This window comes from Myripristis murdjan, chromosome 20, assembly GCF_902150065.1.
Source record: "Myripristis murdjan chromosome 20, fMyrMur1.1, whole genome shotgun sequence".
Taxonomy (NCBI): Eukaryota; Metazoa; Chordata; class Actinopteri; order Holocentriformes; family Holocentridae; genus Myripristis; species Myripristis murdjan.
Window position 1 is genome coordinate 29070916 of NC_043999.1, and position 23123 is coordinate 29094038.

A 23123-nucleotide genomic window follows, 5' to 3' on the forward strand; every position below is an offset into this window, starting at 1 on the left:
CGATCAGTGCGCCTGCGCGAGCCCCGAAGCGAGAGCCTTAAGAAAAATGGCGGACATTCCTTTTATTCTCAGTGGAAAATGCAATATTTTAAGATAGCTTATGCATTCAAATGCGTTTTGATAACATTTCTAGCGGGAAATGTGCATTTTATTTCCAAAATCTTCATTCAGTTAGTGTATATAATATTTACTTTGTTAGTTATTACGAAGATTCTTTCAGGTTTCTATCGTTGCTATGGCTGTTGCTATGGACGCTGCTACCACTGTCGCTGATGTAGCTTCCGCTCGGAAGTATTGTCCTCACTGACTGTCACCGTGGAAATCTGGGGAGGGAGGCGTGGGGTTAACCTGCTCTCACAGAAATCCGTGAAATGAGCATGACCTCCTAATAACGCATTGCGTGCTCCTCGCATGTAACCTGTTTTAATCGATTTCTATGGTTTTAATTCCGTGTGATCACCACACAAACAGTGTCCACTGAAAGTCAGCGAGGTTCCGTGACGTCACGCTGTGGGTGGTGGTTCATAGATCCCGGAAGTGCAAATTTAATCGATATTCCGGAAAAAGGTCTGATTATTAGCCATAACGTTGTAACCATCCAAGGCAGACTTACCACGAGCTATGAGGATGTGTAACGATGGCATGTGCCTCAGCCGAGTCCACAAGTCCTGTATAATATCAACTTTATTTTAAGAAAACACGTTTTATTTGCGATGTCATATCACGGAGAAGCACTACATTACCCATAATCCTAGTGTTTATCAGCGACGTGTCTGATTTGACTTTCATCAATAAAGTCAATAAAGTGTAATAAAGTGCATGAAAGTTGATAATATGCTGATATGTTACGCCATTGAACACAACCCTTTCAGTCAGCGAAACAGAGCGGGTGGAAAAACAGCGGAAACACGTCAAAATAGCACTAAAGACTTATATATATATATATATATATATTTTTTTTTTATTTTTCATAACACATCTTTATTCGTGATATAAACATAGGCTACATGTTAAGGTTATAGTTTTGGTGTTGAAAAACTACCGTATGTGTGTTTTCTAAACCTAATTTCAAAACTTTTCCCCTAACCCGGAAGAGGCGTACCAGGACTACAATCTGCGTGGAGTTGCAACACACAGAGGTGTCCTGCGCCATACGTTTTGTAGTTCTAATATGTTATGTCTATTATGTGATGTTGTGATCACTAATTTTTCAATCTTCATTATAGTTTTTGGGTGTGGGAAGAACGCCTGTTTGGTCAGATTTTATTTATTTTTTTCTTAAGATAGTGAAATCATGTTTTTTCCATGTTTTGACACTAGTCAGTGGCGCCCCCTATTGGTTTGCCATCGGGCATGATAGTAGAGGTCAAGAGCTTTCCAAAAATGTTGACCCCATGTCTGTGCCATTTTTTGTTGCTGCACTCATTTCACGGATTTCTGTGAGAGCAGGTTAACCTTACGCCTCCCTCCCCAGATTTCCACGGTGACAGTCAGTGAGGACAATACTTCCGAGCGGAAGCTACATCAGCGACAGTGGTAGCAGCGTCCATAGCAACAGCCATAGCAACGATAGAAACCTGAAAGAATCTTCGTAATAACTAACAAAGTAAACATTATATACACTAACTGAACGAAGATTTTGGAAATAAAATGCACATTTCCCGCTAGAAATGTTATCAAAACGCATTTGAATGCATAAGCTATCTTAAAATATTGCATTTTCCACTGAGAATAAAAGGAATGTCCGCCATTTTTCTTAAGGCTCTCGCTTCGGGGCTCGCGCAGGCGCGCTGATCGCTCGTGCTGCTGGAAATTCGTAGGAATATGCACGAAAATTTGTGCATTATTTTTCGTACAATATCATACGAACCGTTTCATGAGAATACGTTGCATATCCACACTCTCCCCTTGCTGGATCACCTTTCCACTGGACAGCCGGGCTCTCGCAGTCACAGTCCAGTGTTGCTGGGGTTGCACTTCTCTGATCTTTCAGTGAAAGCAGTTGGTTCAATTTCTTTACATCTTCAGCCAGTCCATCAATTTTGTTAATTTCTGTCACCATTCCGTCGATCTTCTCCGACAGAGTTTTCAAGGTTTGCTTAACCGCCTCCATTTTCAGGATCATTTGACCGCGAATCAGGTCAGGTTGTTCTTCTCTATTCAAGAAGAATATAGTTGTGATATTTCTTCATCATTTCTTCTTTCTGCAAAAACACACTACCTTTTACCAGACATTGTTATTTTGATTAGCGTTACCCCGTACTGTGACATTTGCTTGTTAATGTTACAACATTTAACAAACATAACTTCCCATTCTGAAACATCCTGTAATAAGTGGATTTGAGGTAGTTCGGTTTCTCCTGCCGTTTGTGGTTCGGGATCTGAGTCGGGCTCAAACATGTATGGTCGTACAACAGCACGCTCAGCGGTAGCCATGACAATCCTATAGATCTATATAAGATGATAATTCCTGTTTACCAGTTAGCACTGTTTAGCAGCGTAGGTTTCAGTTACTTGCCTGCGATTGGCCCGACCATATGTCACTCAGAAAACAGTCAGCCAAGCAGTGGAGAGATGCTGGTTCTCTCTTCAGATTGGCTAAACGAACCGTGCTGCCAGAGCTCTTGGAGAAAGGCAAGAGAGAGGAGCTGTGAAACTATATTTAGCAGTCCATAGGTACTCAAAACCACAGATACATCTTGCAGGGATATAACAGTTAAAATAGAACCCTGGAAAAGTGTACAGCATGGGGCCTTTAAATGTTATGTGCATGTATATTTGTTTTGTCTGATATTGAATATTCTAAAGACAATTAGTTATTTTCAGCAGTACAGTTTTCACATTTTGTGTTGTGTATGATATCAATAAAGTAAGAAAAGTGTTGGTCCAGACAGAAATAATGGTTTGTTTGATACAATGTGAAATATGTGATAACTTTGTGGTATAACATGAAAGAAGCTTGATATGCATTACAATTTGAGATACATTTAATCTCATGCTGAAATTACCCATATGTGGAATAATGCTCTCCTTTAGAGCCTGGAAAAGGAAATTGATTGGTTAATGTGGCTGACACCAGGGCATGGGATGAAAGTCCAGGCCAACTTTATGAATGTAGTAATTGTTTTTTTTATCTTTAGAAGAATCCATTTAAAGGTTAACACAGCCCCAAACCTCTGTGAAACTTGACCACTCATGGGAAAAAGTATGACCGCCTGGGCTTTGGTGGTGGGCAGGGGCGGACTGGGACAAAAAATCAGCCCGGGCATTTTGGACCAGACCGGCCCACCACATTCGATAATGCACACCTTTCCAGTCTTTTTGCTCTCTTAAACGTGTATAACAACTGTGCAACTCTTTGAAACCATAATGCCATGCAATTAGTTAGCTGTCATCAGCAGTGTTGGGCACGTTACTTTGAAAAAGTAATTAATTATAGTTACTAGTTACTTCTACTAAAAAGTAATTAATTACCAGGAAAAGTAACTATTACGTTGCTTTTTAAGAAATTGTTCAAATATGTCAAATTACTTGGCTGCCCCAATCATACTGGCCTATAGTACTATAGTGGAACAATAAAAGACAGTAGATGAATAGGAATTGAACTTTTTTATTCTACTGAACAGGCCACAACTGGCGAACACCTTTTGGGCATCTATTTCAGATCAGTAAGTGCAGGTGCCTATCAACATGAATGGAGAATGAGCCCAAACTGTACATAGGAAGGTCATGGCGACAAACAAAGTATACCACACAAATCCTTTAAATCTGAATCTGATTCGATTGGTAGCCTATATATATCTCCCCATAAAGTTAGAACAAGGCATTAAAAAAGGCAAAAAAAAAAACAACAAAAAAAACAACAACAACAACAACAAAAAAAAAAAACCCAAAACAAAACAAGGCAAAATAATAATAATAATAATGATAATAATAATTTAGCACCTGGGTTACAAATTCACAAAAAGAGTACAGAAATGAAAATTACAGAAACCCTAAATGCCACTGTGTGTGTCATCTAGCCAGTGACAGGCAGAATGATAAGAATCACTTCACTGTCATGGTTAACAACAAAGTGAGGTAATAAAGTAAAATCTGACTATTGTCCGGGTGGGGAATTGAACCGAAGATCTCGTGCATGGCAGACGGGGGCACTATCCGCTCTACCATCGGGAATTGTGTTCCTGTGGTATTGTTTGGGCTTGTTCTTCATTCATGTTGATAAATTACAAAAAAGCGAAAAAGTCCGATCGGTTTGAAAATTGACAGCCGCTTTTTTTCTCGCAGTTTCTCTGCGCCGCTTTTGCGTTTTCTCTCCATCTCAGTAGATCCTATGAGATAACGTTCGACCCGTGTTGCACTGCACACCGGCGCACCGAGCCACAGGCTCCTGATATAATTGGGCCAGCCCTGTGTCAGTGAAGAAAAATAACCAATGGGCCTCAGAGCAGCATGTCTCAAGGGCCGGCCCGGTGCTTAGTAAACAAACTCTTGCAATGACTTTATTTGCCGAAATCATTATGCAGGCGGGACCAAACTACGCAAAAGGGTTTGTTTAGCAATGTGATTGGGCCAGCCCAGTGTCAATCGGGCCGCTGATCTACTGATCTTACGGTCAGCTATTTCAATGATAATAAAAAATAAATAAATAAATAAAAAAAAGTGTCGGGGGACTGTCGGCCCACTTAGCACATCGGCCCACCGGGCAAATGCCCGGTGTGCCCGATGGCCAGTCCACCCCTGGTGGTGGGTGATGTCACCAGTAATAGGGTGCAACAAGTGTGAAAAAAACCTGCCACCAATGACCAGGTCACCATTTTTCTCCATTATGGGTCAGGTTTTAGAGATTTGGTTTTGAGATTTATTCATTCTTTAATACAGGATTACATTTTTCCTCTTGTCTTTTTTAGATTTTTGGACCCGAGACAACACAGGCTGAGCTGTTTCAAGACACCATCAAGAGCCAAGTGTCCGAGTTCTTGGATGGAAAAAATGCACTGATATTCAGCTATGGTGTAACCAATGCTGGGAAAACATACACAATCCTAGGTAAAGGTAGACATGACATGACATTTCGGAGTCAAGGATTGGTTTATTCATTTGAAGACATATTTGTTGCTGGTATAGAAAAGCTCTTTGTTCTCTTCCTCTGATCGTACTACTCTCAAACTTCACAGATAGCCAATAACTTAAAAAACAAAACAAAACTGGTAGTTAGGGTTAGGTGTTTGCCTTATGGCAAAGTTCGTGCAAATTCATCTACAAGCGCCAAATTTGGCACAGATGTAGCTGAAGGCATACTGAAATGATTCAGCCAGGGCGCCCGAGCCAGAGACCCCTGAGGCCAAGATGGCAGCCAAATCCAATATGGCCGCCGCCTGAAAAGGGATTCGGCTATAACTTTTGAACCACATGAGATACAAATAGTCTTGATGTCTATTTTAATTTTTTGAGCATGGGAAACCCATAAAAACACTTACATTTGTGATTGGGTATATCAGGACCCCCAAATACCCTAAATCCAATATGGCCGCTGTCCAAAAAAAAGGTTTGGCAACAACTTAACCAAATTAGCTGCAATTGAAAACTTGTCTATTTAAAATTGTTAACCATGACAAACACACAAGGATGCTTAAATTTATTATTGACCATGTTTAGACCCCAAATGTAGGCTACACATTTACAAGAAAGCACTTGCCAATTGATACTTTCAACACACACTTTATTTTAACTTTTTTGACCATGGGAAACCCATAGGAATACTTACATTTATGATTGGGTATATCAGGACCCCAAGTTTCTAAAATCCAATATGGCCGCTGTTCGAAAAAGGGTTTTAGCTACAGATTTTGAATCAAATGAGCTACAAAAGACTTTATGGTGTCTATTTTGTGTTTACTGACTATGGGAAGTCCATTGGTATTCTTATATTTATGCTTGTGTGAATCTGGACCCTCTATTCTTTTCAAGACTGTCTTTTTTTTTTTTTTTTTTTTTTACTATAACTTTGAAGGTTTTTCTCAATGTTGATTAATTTCCTCATAAAACTGAAGTGCTTTCAGTGTAACCCATGTTTGCATTTAGAAGTGTAATCATAAGACACAATTATTTTTGCCAGGCAGTATTTACACACATGGACAAAATTATTGGTACCCTTCCATTAAAGAAAAAAGCCTACAATGGTCACTGAAATAACTTGAAGCTGACAAAAGTAGTGATAAATAAAAATTCACTGAAAATTAACTAATGAAAATCAGACTAGTGTGGACTGGAAAGACCGATGCGCATGAACTGATGAAGCCCCTTGGATAAGAGGCGAAACGTCTTCCTAAGACAAATACAAGTCCAGTTGCCTATGATTCAATTTGCCCAAAGAGTTTTTGAAAAACAAAATAATGAAACTGGCCCGGACAAAAATGATGGTACTCTTAGAAAAGATTGAAAATGATTTGACTATAGGGACAAGTTAAACTAAGGTGTGTCCTGTAATTAGCATCACAGGTATCTTCAAACTTGTAATCAGTCAGTCTGCCTATTTAAACGGTGAAAAGTAGTCACTGTGCTGTTTGGTATCGTGGTGTATACTACACTGAACATGGACCACTAAGGAGAGAGTTATCTCAGGAGATTAGAAAGAAAATTATAGACAAGCATGTTAAAGGTAAAGCCTATAAGAACATCTCCAAGCAGCTTGATGTTCCTGTGACTACAGTTGCACATATTATTCAGAAGCTTAAGGTCCACGGGACTGTAGCCAACCTCCCTGGACATGCCGCAAGAGGAAAATTGATGAGAAATTGAAGAGACGGATAATACGAATGGTAACCAAAGAGCCCAGAACAACTTCCAAAGAGATTAGAGGTGAACTCCAAGGTCAAGGTACATCAGTATCAGATCACACCATCCGTTGCTGTTTGAGCCAACGTGGACATAATGGAAGACGACCGAGGAGGACACCACTGTTGAAAGCAAATCATACTTCATCAGACTGGAATTTGCCGAAATGCATATTGACAAGCCACAAAGTTTCTGGGAGAAGTCCTTTGGACAGATGAGACAAAGCTGGAGCTTTTTGGTAAGTCACATCAGCTCTATGTTCACAGATGCAAAAATGAAGCATACAAAGAAAAGCACACTGTACCTACTGTGAAACAGGGAGGAGGCTCAGTTATGTTCTGGGGCTGCTTTGCTGCATCTGGCACAGGATGTCTTGAATCTGTGCAGGGTACAATGAAATCTCAAGACTATCAAGGAATTCTAGAGCAAAATGTGCTGCCCAGTGTCAGAAAGCTTGGTCTCAGTCGCAGGTCATGGGTCCTCCAACAGGATAATGACCCAAAACACAGCTAAAAACACCTCTATGAGCCCTGATCTAAATCCTATTGAACATTTGTGGAAGGAGCTGAAACATGCTGTCTGGAGACACCCTTCAAACCTGAGACAGCTGGAGCAGTTTTCTCACGAGGAGTGGGCCAAAATACCTGTCGACAGATGCAGAAGTCTCATTGAGAGTTACAGAAATCACCTGATTGCAGTGATTGCCTCAAAAGGTTGTGCAACAAAAAGCAATGTCTGATTTTCATTAGTTCATTTTTAGTAAATTTTTATTTATTGCTACTTTTGTCAGTTTCAAGTTATTTCAGTGACCATTGTGGCTTTCTTTCTTTAAGGGAAGGGCACCAACAATTTTGTCCACGTGTATAAGGTAAAATTATTAAAAGAATTATAAAATTGTCAAATTGTCCAAAACAGTTAAACAAAGGGTTGCTTAGCATAACAACAAACAGCAACAACAGGAATTCTTCTTATTATCTCTCTCTGATTTTCATGGTGTCTCTCACATGAATTATCCTAATCATGCACAGATCACTCGTCTCCACCACAATTGTTAGTACAGGCACCCTCACATGCACATACAGAAGTGCAATGAACTCCAGCTTTTGAGCATTTGCAGCACCCTCTACAAGCCTTCTTGCAGCTACAGTGGAGGAGAATGGTGCAAGCTTTACTGGCGTCTGCAAGATTGGTCCAGTACAGTTCCCAAGTCTTGCTTGTCGAGTCCCTATTAGGGATGGGTACGATTACTCAAGTACTCGTCGCTGACATCAGTATTCGAGTAACATTTTACTATTTGAGCATCTACGCAGTGTGTTGGTTTTGGCTGCAACTCATTTGCCGTTACATGCACCATGTCAGCCAAGACCAGGAGGAGTGATGTGTGGAAATAGTTTGACAAAAAGGACGTCGATAACGTGCAGTGCAAGATATGTGGCGTTAAACTTGTATATTACATAAATACCAGCTCGATGCTTAACCACATGTGTTTAAAGCACAAGGAGAAAACAGCGGAGACGGCAAACAGACAGCCTTGCATCACATCATCTGCCCTGTTAACGCCAGCTAACCGCTAGCCCCGTTACCACACGCCAATGTGATGATATCAGAACAGAGAAGATCAACAGGCCAATGTGCCTGATAAAAGCTCTCATTTCAAAGCAGCATGCTGAACTATTGTTCTAACTGCCACCTGATGAAATAAACAGTGAAGAAAACAGTCCGTGTGCATGGCTGCTGGCCAACCAGCCAAACAAACTCCGCTGTGCGCGTCCTCCAGCACTTTTTTTACAACCACATGGAGTGACAGCAGGGACGGCCAATCACACATTAGCAAGAAACGGCAAGGCCAATCGATGAGTGATATTAGGTTAGAGGCGGGACTTCTAGCAGAGACCGGCTGTTAACCCTTTGTGTACCAGAAGAATTGACTAGACACTGACGGACAGAGGCGCTTTGAGTGTTTGTTGTTGCTGTTATTTGTGAAGCCGTGCGAGCGCCTGTGAGGTGTCATACCTGGGGCCTATTTCACGAAATCTAGATTAGGCTTTAAGCCTGGATTTAGCAGCTATCCTGTCTTAATTTAGCCAGGATTAGGGATTAATGGGTTTCATGAAAGGTGGATTATCTTGCGAGATTAACCTGGTCAGTAAACCTGGCTATAATGAGCCTGAACTCGGTTTCATGAAAGTAATCCCACTTTAGTTACCATGGAAACTTAGCCTAAGCCTTAGCCTGCTCCGGACCAGGCTAGAAGTCAAGCTTAAATTAATCCGGTGCCCTGTTGTTCAACTTTGTGAAATTACTATTAATCAGTGACTCCAACTGTAAACCAATGACTTTGTTAATTCAACACCTGTTAGTATATGGACTAATTTCAAATTATGATACATTCAAATAAAATGAAAATAAAAGCATTAAGATATAATCAGTTTAATTATATTACTCTAATAGTGTGTGACCATGAATCATAGTTGTTTCACAGTGGCTCATGTGATATAATCATTGTCACTCTCAGTCTCTCATAATTATGGAAGAACACATTTAATTGGTATTGCCATGCAATTGTGACACTGCACGGCACTGCAGATAGATAGAGTGATAGATAGAGCACATATAATAGGCCTATAGCATTGGAGATTAGTAGGTTGACAACTGCTTAGCCTATATATTTATGGACTAAATAATAATAATATAAATAGGCTAATATATTTTTGGACGACTTATGCATTAAGTTTGTCGCCAACACTTTGCCATGCTTTCTCCCTTGCTTTAATTGCCTTTACGTTTTCTTTTTTTTTTTTTTTTGCTTTTATTAGATCAAAGTCAAATCAAGTACATGAATTATAAAGGCAACACACATTTTTCAGTAGAGACGTTGCTGTAAATACACTTAAGTATAAAAATAACAAAAGAAATTACAGTGATTTACAGTGAACAACAAATAACAATGTGGAGAAAGGAACAAAAGGAACAAAAAACCTCAGGATCTATAAATGTGAGATGTCTAAGTAATTTCTGATTTGTGATTTCTGAGTTTTAAACAGTAGTTAAATGTGATTTAAATCTCTTTTAAAAATAAAGGTTTATGCATAAATATTATGTTGTAGTTTATTTTTATTTATTAAGAAGGCATAAGATAAACAACTATGGCATTTTTCTATCATACATAAATCAAAGATATAGGGGAAAAAAAGGCAAGGAAATATAAAATCAATGTTAGTGCAGAATCCCAAAGTACTTCAGTAAAGGCAAGAGCAGATTAAAGCAGATAGCAAATAGGTAGGCTACAACGAAAAGAAAATGAAAAATTAAATAAATAAGTGAATATAGATTTCATTGCCTTTACGGTTAATAACCTCCTTTACTTCCTCATGTGTTTGTATTAGGCGCTGAGTCTCGTCCAGACTGAGTGACGTAGCCCTCTGCTTCGCTCTGATTGGTCACATTCAAGGAATCTACGATCGACCGGCTTGGTCTTTGGAAGGGAGGCGTGATCGCGCACCAGCCTGGCTTTCACAATCCAGACTCGCTAAAGTCGCTCCTTCTCAGCCTGACTTGGCTTTAGTGGAACGGAATAAATCAGGCTGTGCAGGGCAGGCTTTAGCAAGCCTAGATTTGGTTTATATCCTGGCTTATTTAATCCACCTTTCATGAAATAGGCCCCAGATTGCCTGATGTGTAATCACATGAGTAAGCTCCCCAAATCAGTCATGGGGGACACTTAAAAACAAACACAGTGTTTATTTCACAGTTTAACGCCCCTCCCCCCAAAAAGTTTTTAAAAAATTAATAATAAAAAACTACATTTCCGTGAATTTTTTCGCGGACCCCCCTGGCTATGCGTCAGAAAACCGTGGATTTAGGCTGTTGATTGACAGTTACATGTGAAGCGACACAGAACAGAAGTCCATACCACTGTGACGTCTGGCAGCTGAATGTTACAACAATGTGATTGACGGACCTGTTGCGGTTGTTCAATAACGCATTTGGAATCGCACTTGGTTTAAAGTGTTACATGAATGGTTTATTATAATTTAATAATGTTCTCTGACAGCCAGAAGCTACTTTTTAGTAAACAACAGGCCATGTCGGGGAGGTCTGTGTCCGACTGGAAACACTAGAACTGGAACTGATGTTAAGTATGGACCTCCCGTAATTATTATTTTTTTATGGTTAAATATATAATTCACGAGTAATCGATTACTCGTTCATAATGTAATTCGAGTACTCGAATACTGAAATCACTGAAAATGCTCATCCCTAGTCCCTATGCCATCCCCATGTACTGAATGTTGGGATAGCTTGCTGCACAGTGGTTGCTTGGTTCCAGAAGAAGCTGGCTTGCAGTAGTGCCCTTTTGGTGTGCTGTATCAGTACAGCTTGGGTGGGAGGCAGGTTTTCAAGAGACTTGGTACCAGTTGTGAAAAGGTGATGTCTCGCTTCATCAATGCGGCTGGAACCACAGCTCTTGCTGTACATGATGACAACCATATGCTCCAGTCTTTGTACATGGACATCATTGTTGATGTGTTCCGGGTCTGAAGTGAGGGTACCAGGGATTCTGTGAGAACTGGTGTTGCCTCCCAAGCTGCCCATGCAGTCTTTTTCCCATGGCCCAGGAAGGCTGAGGTTGTGTCGCATCCTGTTAAAGCGTGGAGGAGTGGTAAGGCCAGTGACTTCTGAGGACCAAGATCCTTTCTGATCTCATGAGCAGGAATGTCCCTGTAGTTCATTCAGAATAAAACACTGCTCAGAAAAGTACTCCTGGTTACTTACATGAAGGAGGAAGTTGGTAGGAAATGAAATGGTTGGCTAGACACTGTTGTTGTCCATCTTCATCGTTCACTGTTGTTGTCTATCTTGCTCACTGGCATGGAGTAGCACTACTGTATGTGTCCATGGAGCTCTCCATACATCTACAGTCAACCAGAATTCTCAATTATGTTCAATTTGCTTAATATTTTGCCAAATCTAGACTGGAATTCTGACATACCTTCTATTCCCTGTTGTCTGATATTCCCTACTTTATCGATTTAGAAATTTTGTGGGAATATTGTGAAAGTATCAATTGGCAAGTAATTGCTTTCTTGTAAATGTGTAGCCTACATTTGGGGTCTAAACATGGTCAATAATAAATTTAAGCATCCTTGTGTGTTTGTCATGGTTAACAATTTTAAATTGACATTAAGTTTTCAATTGCAGCTAATTTGGTTAAAAAGTTGTTGCCAAACCTTTTTTTCTTTTTTTTTTTTTTTTTTTGGACAGCGGCCATATTGAATTTAGGGTATTTGGGGGTCCTGATATACCCAATCACAAATGTAAGTGTTTTTATGGGTTTCCCATGCTCAAAAAAGGTAAAATAGACATCAAGACTGTATTTGTATCTCATCTGGTTCAAAAGTTATAGCCGAATCCCTTTTCAGACGGCGGCCATATTGGATTTGGCCGCCATCTTGACCTCAGGGGTCTCTGGCTCGGGCGCCCTGGCTGAATCATTTCAGTATGCCTTCAGCTACATCTGTGCCAAATTTGGCGCTTGTAGATGAATTTGCGCGAAATGACCCTTATTTTGCCATTAGGCCCCCAACTAGGGGCATTTCTGCTATATTGGAAAATCACATTGGAGAGAGACATGAAAGGGTCAGGGCAGGGGAAGAGAGAGATGACATGCAGCAAAGGGTCTGGGCCAGATTCAAACCCAGGCTACTGTTGGCTTCACGGTAATATTATGCGGCACACGCTCTATACTGAGCCATTGGGGCGCATGCATGCAGCCAATATCTGAACACAACAAATCACTAAACATTCTGCAGTTTAAAATGGCATTCCATAATGTTTAACGCCAAGTGAACAGATGTGTGGGGAAGTAGCAGGATTTGAGAAAGTAACCTGTATTTGTATGTTTCCTCCATCTTTCTGTATAGATGCTTCCTTTGTTCAGCGTTTAGTGAAATGTTTTGAGTCTGGGACAGTATGAGGATGTAGGGGGTGGTTTGGGTTCGGGTCCGCGTCCACAGTCTCTCAACCCTCCATGGCACATGATTTGCTCCTCCCTGATGTTAGCTGGTGAAATATGTTCCTAGGAACTCCCAAAGAGCCAGGTTTATTGCCACAAGTGCTGGACGCCACCTTCCAGTACATCGCAGGTCGTCAGTATGAGGCAATGGACCTTAAGCCATACCTGAGGAACGATGCTCAATGTCTGGGTCCAGACCAGATTAAGCAGGAGAGGAGTGCCAAGACTGCCATTTTTGCTTCATTCAAAGAAGTGAGTGGATTTTATAGCCAAATCATTTATGTAATCCGTGAAATCAGCTGATGTTACCTTTGGTTGTAATGACAAAATGAACAATTGACACTTAATATTTTGTGGTTGAACCACAGAGTTGTATTGCTCACAGTACTCACAGTACTCACATCATTCTTTGTCCTGTTTTAGGATTGTGATCCTGTCAGAGGCAGTGGTGGTTCAAACTCGTTGTCCTCCCCTGCCATCGGTCTATCCTTCTCTTCGTTGTCCTGTGAGCAAACAGGTAGCTCACAGTGGCTTAACACACTGTTGAATATATTTCCCAAGTCATTTTAAGGATGACAGAGAGACTCTGTTTGACAAACCACAGCTGTCATTCAGTCAGGGATGAAAGTAAGATTACATTTACTCATACTACTGTCATTCAGTAAGTCCATAATTTGACTTGGGTTCATTTTTGCTTTAGTATTGTATTTGAATACATTTTAAATCATTACAGATTACAGATTTGATTGTCTTTCTATAAATATAGAAACTTGACAGTCACAAATAATTGGAGTCTTCCTAGTACTTTTTCTGTGTAGTTTCCACACAAAAAAAAAATCATAAAAAGTATCTTAGGAACTTGAGTACATTTTCTGTAGCCAACAAAGTTGTTGCCAGTCAAACCACTGAACTAGTAATGGGCTGTGTAGAGCAAATGCTTCTCTTTGGACTACTTTTTGGCAGAGCCAGTTTCACTCGAGTCATCAAAAAACAAAAGTGCTGCTTTTGGAAAACTAATGTGTATGTTATTGTGATGATGGAATACTGGTGTGAAAGTCTGAAATCTCTGAAAGCTGATTTTCATATCATAGTGAATGAATGGAAAACAATGGCTGGATAAAAGAGAGAAAAAATTATATTGTTGTTCTGGAATACACAATATTAGCAGAAACGTGAAGTATATACATTTTATAGATATTCAGCTAAACATGCAAAATCACTTTTTTTTTTTAAGGCAGTGTGCTGTAAGTCCTGTATACATTACATTATCTATCCATTATTCAATAACTGTTCAGTTTAACACTAAGTTTATCCAGCTTTTTCTTAGCTATATTCATGTTTCTTTGTAAATAGCTATACAAAAAGCACCAAAATGTTGGATACTTGCATCAGGATCTCAGGTGAACTGAAGTCTACACAACATGCCTGCGTAGTAAAAGTTAATTTCAACATCACTACTCACAAAAAGTTAGGGATATTTGGCTTTTGGGTGAAATTTATGGAAAACTTAAAAAGTTCACGCTACAGTGATATTATATCATGAAAGTAGGGCATTTAAGTAGAAGCATGCACTAGTGATTTCCTCATCTCAAACAATTTCTTGAAACAAAAGCCAACAACAGTGGTGGATATACCACAACAAAAAATGTCAGTGTCAATAACTTGTCATGTGCCCTTGAGCATCAATTACAGCTTGACAACGACGTCTCATGCTGTTCACAAGTCGACTTATTGTCTGCTGAGGCATGGCATCCCACTCTTCTTGAAGGCCGGCCCTCAGGACATTGAGGTTCTGGGGTACAGAGCTCCGAGCCTCTACACGGCGACTCAGCTGATCCCATAGGTTTTCTATGGGATTCAGGTCTGAGAAAGTACAGGCCACTCCATCTGAGGTACCCCAGTCTCCAGCAGCCATTCCCTAATGATACGACCTCGATGAGCTGGAGCATCAAACACCTGATGTGAATTTTGCCGTTAAGCTCCTTGTTAGAGAACAGCAACTTGTGCAAAAAGTACTGAAACATTGAACAGTTGGACATGTGCATTCAAAAGTTTACAGAAGGTCACATTAAGTTCACCTGTAAAGGTTATAATGCATTTTAGGTTCATCCTGAAATTTCACCCGAAAGCCAAATATCCCTAACTTTTTGTGAGTAGTGTATATCAAAAGCTGCTGTTTTAGAATCACCATTGAACCAGACCTCTGAATGTGAAAAAGGTTTGAAAAAATATTCAAAAAATTTGAAAGCCAACACAATAATGAAATCAAATTTCACCACCCAGACCTTTCTGCATGTGGAAATTTCCACAGGAAAATGATAACAGCATTGTAATGCAGGATTTCCATTCTCTTGCTCACCTGTCATCTCTCTCTCTCTCTCTCTCTCTCTCTCCCCCTCCCTCCCTCCCTCCCTCCCTCCCTCTGCCGTCTTCCCCATCCAGTGGTGAGCAGCCCATTAGGCAGCAGCCAGTTTGCTTTATGGGTGTCATACTTTGAAATCTACAATGAGAGTGTTTATGATCTGCTGCAACCTCCTTTGTGCTCAAAGTCCAAGAAACGAGCTGGTCTTCGTGTGTGTGAAGATGCTGCTGGAGACACTTATGTTAGAGGTGTGAAAAGTAATCAGTCTTAGTTCAGTGTGCAACAATTAGTTCAGTCTACTTGGGAGCAGGGGATGCATTTTGGATTTAGCATGCCTAATGGAATTAAAAACTAAAGAACTGTATTTTCAATAATGGATACACACATTTACTATGCCATAATTAAATGGCGCTAGGGAACATGCTGTGACAATACTGAAGGTAAAACAGAGCTATGTCATTTAAAGTGCATTTACAAATTTCCCCAACTTTATGTAGAGCCCAAAATAACTGAATGAGCTTTACCGGCCCACAAGTTTACAGCAAACAAAACAGTACGGCACGCCCTGACTCCCCTACAAAAAAAAAAAAAAAACTAACTTAAATCAAAGCATTCCCCTAGTGGATGACAATAAAATGCAACCCACACTCATTATTTGCCTGTTTTCTAATTTGATTGTGATGTAATATGAAACAGTCATGTCAAAATGAAAACCAATTCACTTGAAATGAAAAAGAAAAAACAAATGGTTTAACAGTCCTTTTTACTTTTGATTATGGCACAGTAAACGTGTGTACCAATTTGTAAATGAGTATTAAATACTTTATTTTAATATTTTCCTTTTTAACTATGTACTAAGTATGTAAAATCTTCCAGACAAATACATTAGTGTAACTCTGAGGCAAACTGTCCAACATTGCATTTTAAAAGCTTGACACTAAATATTTTAAATATTATTTTCATTAATTAGAACACTTAATTTTATTTCAGATCTTAAGTGGATCCATATCAAAAACATGGAGGAAGCCTGCAAACTTCTACGTTTTGGAAACAGAAATCGAAGTGCTGCAGCCACTAAGATGAACCAGTCCTCCAGCAGAAGGCAGATTGCATTTTTTTTTTTTTTTTAAGTTGGTGTCATAGTTGAGATTTCCTTGCTTCAAAACTGATTTTGCTTTTATACAGCCACAGCATATTCACCATGAAGTTACTGAAGATTGATGGTAGCACAGTGCAGAGAGTCTCAGAGTAAGTAGCTTTTAACACCATGAATGTTGTGAATGTCATGAGAGTAGTGAGTAGTGTTCACTGTGCATTAAGAAGGTATTTTCGGCCATGCCTGCACAGAGATGGAATTCTTTTTTTTTTTTTCTTTTTTTTTTTTTTTAAAAATCTGTCCACATGAGATTGGAAAATTGCATACACTAAGCTGAGAAGTGACTGCAGCGGATTGTTGACATCCCAGAGTTAGCTACAAATGCAAGTCAATCCGCTTCAAAACGTCTTAATGTCCAAAAGTGACAGGAAAAGGAAGCGGGATGATGAAAACAAGGCTAAGTGGATTATATAGACAGAGGGGGAGCTTGAGCTCCTCCTGAAAGTCACAAATGAATACAAGGTGTTGAAAATAATTGCAGGATCAAAGTGGCACCTGTGTGAGGTCAGCATTCTGCTGGGAGTGGGAAGCAAAGAAGCAAATAAGCCCCACTGATATCAGTTATCTTATATTTCCTTTTCACCTTCCACACAACAGGAAAGGGGCGTTGTCAAAAATCTGTTTTGGCAATGTCCACACTAATCTGGGTAAATCAGAAATCCACACTAGCACTTCACTAGTGGTGACATGCCGCTTTTCAAAAGCCCACCACATCTTGGAAACTGTTTTTTAAAAGTTCAGTTTCACGGTTTTTGTGGGTGGAAAACACTGGCTTAGAGTGGATGGAAGACTAAAATGGAGAGAAAGTTTTCAAAAAAGGTTTTCCATGTGGATGTGGCCTCCAAGTTTTAGTATGTTTACCTGGTTTGACACTATGGCATGCTGTTTTAACATTTATGGACTGGATATTCAATACAAATATCTAATTCTATTTTGACAAGTCAAAATGCTAGTTTTAGATAAATGTAATTATATTGACTTGTAAGATTCAAACTACTTTTGTCATTCTTACTGTATGTATGTTGTGTTGAATTAACATATCTACTGTTTAATTTGCAGATGTGGAATTTACATTGCAGGTATCATGAATTAAATGAGCAGCTGTAATTTGAATTTCCAATCCCTGCATTTTAATTCTAATAAATCATAATTAAAATTCAAGATACTTTTAAGTCTCCACAATTAAAGATATCTAAACTGTCTTTTTTAGGATATCTTACATCAAGTTTTGTCAGGTCAAGATGACGTAGCTATGTTGAACTGTAATTATATTGAATTATGAATGGTCACAATAATGTAGATATCTCAAACTGGAAGTGCAACTACTCTTAATTAAATTACCTATACTTAAATTACCTAATACCTATCTGTAATTGGAGATATAACTCATTCTGCGTAACATGCATTTAGAGATCCTAAATTATCATTTTGAATAGTCAAAGTATTGCAGGTATCATGATGAAGGCGATATGAACATACTGATTTGAATATATAAATAAACAAAATCCATTTGCTTTAGTTTGTACATTTACTGAATGATGCACTGCAAATAGTAGAAACTACATGCTATACTAACAATGTTACTAGCATATACAAACTCTTTACTCTGAAGAAATGAAGTGATACCAATGTGTTAGTTCAACAATGTCCACAAAATTAAATTAACTTAAAATGTTTAAGCCAGCAGTTGTTAAGCCCCACTGATGACATCAGCAGGATAAAGAATGTTTCACTTTTGGTATGACTTCAGTCCAGTCCTGATGGATCCATGCCTCAAGACAGTGTTTTCAGTATCTGGTATCATAAGCTGGAAAGTTGATGATAACTGTTCAGTAGAACTCTGACATGTGGTGTGACTTCTGTACTCTGGGTACTACAACCAACAGATAAGTGATAGAAACTGATTTGTATTTCTCAGGTTTTCTCTGTGTGATTTGGCTGGCTCGGAAAGATGCAACAAAACAAACACATTTGGAGAGAGGCTAAAGGAGGCGGGGAACATCAACAACTCTCTGCTCATTTTGGGGAAGTGCATCACTGCCCTTCGGAACAATCAGACTGACAGGTACAGCTGGGCACAATGTGTGAAACAGTTTCTGGTAAAACCTGTCCAATCATGCCATATGGAAAAGTGAAAATAACCTGAGCGCAATAGCAGTGTTCATAGCTATCTGACATGGAACATTTTTAAAACCAAGAGTAGCTGATGCGTTGCCTAAAACATGTAATCCAAACAAAAAAGGCACCACAGAACCATAGAACACCATAGAAATTACAATGAATCATTTTGTAACCTAAAACTGATGCTTTTCAGTTTGTTTGAAAAGATGCTTTTCAGTTTGCTTGATACTTATCTGTTAAAACAGATAAATGCCTCCCCTCCCCCTTTACAATTGTGGCTTTCTGTGCTGATGCTTATTCTATATTTATTGTATATATTTCTACATTTATTTATATTTAATTTTATTTTATGTTTCTTTTGATGCTGCTGTAACATAAGAATGTCCCAGTTTGGGACCAATAAAATAAATCTATCTTATCTATCTAATCTAGAATTGAAAAGATCAGGCATGGGCAAACTACGGCCCTTTGGGCTTTTTAATCCGGCCTGCCAAATATTGGTACAGACTTGTCCAAATTATATTTAAGACTGCATTCATTTGAGCCTTTTCTTGCAATACCCGGCGTTTTAGTTGACTCCACCAGATGGTGCACGTCAGACACATTGACTTGACTTATTCGAGCGGAGCCTGCAGCGGAAGCGATCTCGTAGCCCTTCTGTAAAAATGAGTGGACTAAAGAAAAGAAGAGTGCCGTGTGTTTAACAAGGAATGGACAACTAAATATTTTTTCACCGAAGTACGATCAAAGGCTGTATGTCTTATTTGCCAAGAAATCGTTGTGGTTTTCAAAGAATACAATATCAGATGGCACTTTTCCACCAAGCATGCTAACTACACTAGCAACCAGTCAACACAAGAATGGACGGCTACTGCTCAGAGGTTGGCAGCCAATTTACAGGCTCAGCAAAACATTTTTCTCTGACAAACTACCATTCAAGAGTCAAGCACAAAGGCAAGTTATTTGCTGGCATTCAAATTGGCAAAGGCCAGCAAGCCTTTCTCCGAAGGGGAGTTTTTGAAAGAATGCATGGTGGAGACAGCAGAATTCTTATGTCCAGAGAGCAAGAATAAATTTGAAAAAATTTGTTTATCACGCAGGACAGTGACTTGCTGTGTTGAGATAATTGACGAAGACTTAGCCAGCAATCTAAACAAAAAAGCCAAGTCATTTAAGTTATATTCGTTGGCACTGGATGAAAACAATGACATAAAGGACATGGCTCAGCTTTTAATTTTCATCAGAGGGATTAATGACAAGCGACGCAGATTGGCTTTGTGATTTAGCTTTTGCTGTGGACATACTGACACACATGAATGAGCTGAACGTGAAGCTGCAAAGGAAAGATCAATTTGTGCACGAAATGTACACAAATGTGAGTGCTTTCAAAGCCAAGTTGACTTTATTGTCAAGACAAATGTCAAATAAATCCTTGGCTCATTTCCCCACACTCGTGACGCTGAAAGGGGCCCCTCGACATGTGAAGAAATAAAGAAAATCACTGGACGGCCTGTGTGGAGAATTCTGCCGTCGCTTCTCTGATTTTGAAAAAAATTGAGAAGGCACTTCAGCACGTGTCATGTCCCTTCTCACAAGATCCTGAAACAACACCGCAGGAGTTGCAGTTGGAACTGATCAATCTTCAATGTGATTCCGTCTTAAAGGAGAAGTTCAGGTCCCTTTTAAACTGGGTGAGTTTTATGCTTCACTAAGCGAAGCCAAGTTTCCAAACATACAGAAGATGGGACAGAGGATGCTGATGTTTGGCTCTACCTACGTGTGTGAGCAGACGTTCAGCGTGATGAACATCAAAGCACATCTTAGATCCCAGTTAACTGATGAACATCTGTCCTGAGAATTGCCACAACCAAGCTGACACCAGACTTTGATGCACTGGCAAAAAAGGGTGGTCAACTCCACTGTCCCCACTGAAACTGAATGTAAGTTAGGACTGTTGCAATAATCGCATTATCGCAATATTAATAAGCCGACTGCAAGAGGTGGGAAGAAACCAATTACCGCATGTTCCCATCATTTTGTATTGAAAGTATATACAGGTGAAACTCGTAAAATTAGAATATTGTGCAAAAGTTCATTTATTTAAGTAATTCAACTTAAAAGGTGAAATTAATATATTATATAGACTCATAACATGCAAAGCAAGATATTTCAAGCCTTTATTTGTTATAATTTTGATGATTATGGCTTACAGCTTATGAAAACCCCAAATTCAGAATCTCAGAAAATTAGAATATTGTGAAAAGGTTCAATATTGTAGCTCAAAGTTTCACACTCTAATCAGCTAATTAATCCAAAACACCTGCAAAGGGTTCCTGAGTCTTTAAAAGCTCTGTCTGGTTCAGTAGAGTTCACAATCATGGGGAAGACTGCTGACCTGACAGTTGTGCAGAAAGCCATCATCTTTTAAATTGAATTACTTAAATAAATGAACTTTTGCATGATATTCTAATTTTCCAAGTTTCACCTGTATTTGCACTTAAAATATGTAGCCTACTGCATTCATTTTGCACTCTATTGATATTCTCCATTTATTTCATTAATTAAAACCAAACCAATGTTTGTAAATTTGCTTTTTTGACATGATTATTATATGATTGGTTTAATCCTTAAAGGAAAAAAAAAATTGTAGACTATGTGGTATTCTCATTCTGCCTCATGTCCCTTCTGCATTGGACAATATACTAGGACAATATAAAGCTATTTGCTTTAAAACTGTGTCATCTCTGCCAATTAAAAAGTAACACTGTACGTAATATTATCCTAATAGCAATGTTTATTTACAGTAGTGTAAATACTGTTTATTGCTTATTTATATTGCATTAAATCAAGATAAATGATATATGATAGATGATATTTTTTTTAAATTTTACTACTGATTTATTTACTACTGTCTGCCTTGTGTGTCTCCTTGTAGTTGTTGTTGTGCTGTGTGTCTGACTCTGTTGTCATTGTGGTTGTTGTCGATGTTGTTGTACTGTTTTTTTTTTTTACTACTGCGGCAGAATCAATTGCCCCTTGGGGACAAATAAAGGTCTTGAACATTGAACATTGTTGAACATTGTTAATAAAATGAGTCGCAGCCACCGCAATAATACACTTTTCATCCATCTGGTGCTGGCCTGGCCTGTCTGTCGAATTCTAAAACTCATGTGGCCCCTGAGCCAAAAAGTTTGCCCACCCCTGGTATAGATAGATATATTGTTTATCAGCCACACGACCAAGTCTGGTTGAAATTGTTCTTTGTTCAGTATGTCTAACTTTGTGGGACAATACATACATGGAAAAACAGACAGACATATTATCACAAAACAATACAATGAATACAACGACAGAACACATTACACAACCACAATTACCTGTAGCTCCTCCCTGAGGGAAGGAGCTGGAAGATGTGATGAGCAGGATGTGAAGGGGGTGAAGAGGATCTTCTTTGCCTGCTTTACAGTCGGGTTAGGGTTAGGGTTATCCGTGAGTACGGATTCAACAGAGGGGATGCTGCTGTACCATACTGCAATAGAGGATGTGATGATGGACTCGATGGCTGAGTAAAACAGAGTGTGAAGTTGATGGTCGATCTGGTATTTTTTGAGCTGCCTAAGGAAGTGGAGTATTTCGTTGAGGTTTTACAGTGTGTTCAGTCTTTGTTTTCAACTTCAGGTCATTGCTGATGTACACTATATTACCAAAAGTATTCGCTCACCTGCCTTTACTCATACTATGAACTGAAGTGCCATCCCATTCCTAACCCATAGAGTTCAATATGATGTCGGTCCACCTTTTGCAGCTATTACAGCTTCAACTCTTCTGGGAAGACTGTCCACAAGGTTGAGGAGAGTGTTTATAGGAATTTTTGACCATTCTTCCAAAAGCGCATTAGTGAGGTCACACACTGATGTTGGTCGAGAAGGCCTGGCTCTCAGTCTCCGCTCTAATTCATCCCAAAGGTGTTCTATCGGGTTCAGGTCAGGACTCTGTGCAGGCCAGTCAAGTTCATCCACACCAGACTCTGTCATCCATGTCTTTATGGACCTTGCTTTGTGCACTGGTGCACAGTCATGTTGGAAGAGGAAGGGGCCCGCTCCAAACTGTTCCCACAAGGTTGGGAGCATGGAATTGTCCAAAATGTTTTGGTATCCTGAAGCATTCAAAGTTCCTTTCACTGGAACTAAGGGGCCAAGCCCAGCTCCTGAAAAACAACCCCACACCATAATTCCTCCTCCACCAAATTTCACAGTCGGCACAATGCAGTCTGAAATGTACCGTTCTCCTGGCAACCTCCAAACCCAGACTCGTCCATCAGATTGCCAGATGGAAAAGCGTGATTCATCACTCCAGAGAACGCGTCTCCACTGCTCTAGAGGCCAGTGGCGGCGTGCTTTACACCATTGCATCCAACGCTTTGCATTGCACTTGGTGATGTGTGGCTTGGCTGCAGCTGCTCGGCCATGGAAACCCATTCCATGAAGCTCTCTGCGTACTGTACTTGGGCTAATCTGAAGGTCACATGAAGTTTGTAGCTCTGTAGCAATTGACTGTGCAGAAAGTCGGCGACCTCTTTGCACTATGTGCTTCAGCATCCGCTGACCCTTCTCCGTCACTTTACGTGGCCT

General features: G+C 39.6%; 1 protein-coding gene across 2 annotated transcripts in view; it reads left to right on the forward strand.

The window, feature by feature from the left end:
- Window positions 1-23123, forward strand: part of LOC115379092 (kinesin-like protein KIF20A) — a 55893-nt gene that overhangs the window by 12488 nt on the left and 20282 nt on the right. For both annotated transcript variants that reach the window (XM_030079772.1, XM_030079773.1), the window contains exons 4-10: window positions 4911-5049; window positions 12921-13105; window positions 13277-13370; window positions 15296-15463; window positions 16206-16317; window positions 16401-16463; window positions 18290-18436. In XM_030079772.1, the coding sequence (XP_029935632.1) occupies window positions 4911-5049; window positions 12921-13105; window positions 13277-13370; window positions 15296-15463; window positions 16206-16317; window positions 16401-16463; window positions 18290-18436 (908 nt within the window). The remainder of the gene's footprint in view (window positions 1-4910; window positions 5050-12920; window positions 13106-13276; window positions 13371-15295; window positions 15464-16205; window positions 16318-16400; window positions 16464-18289; window positions 18437-23123) is intronic.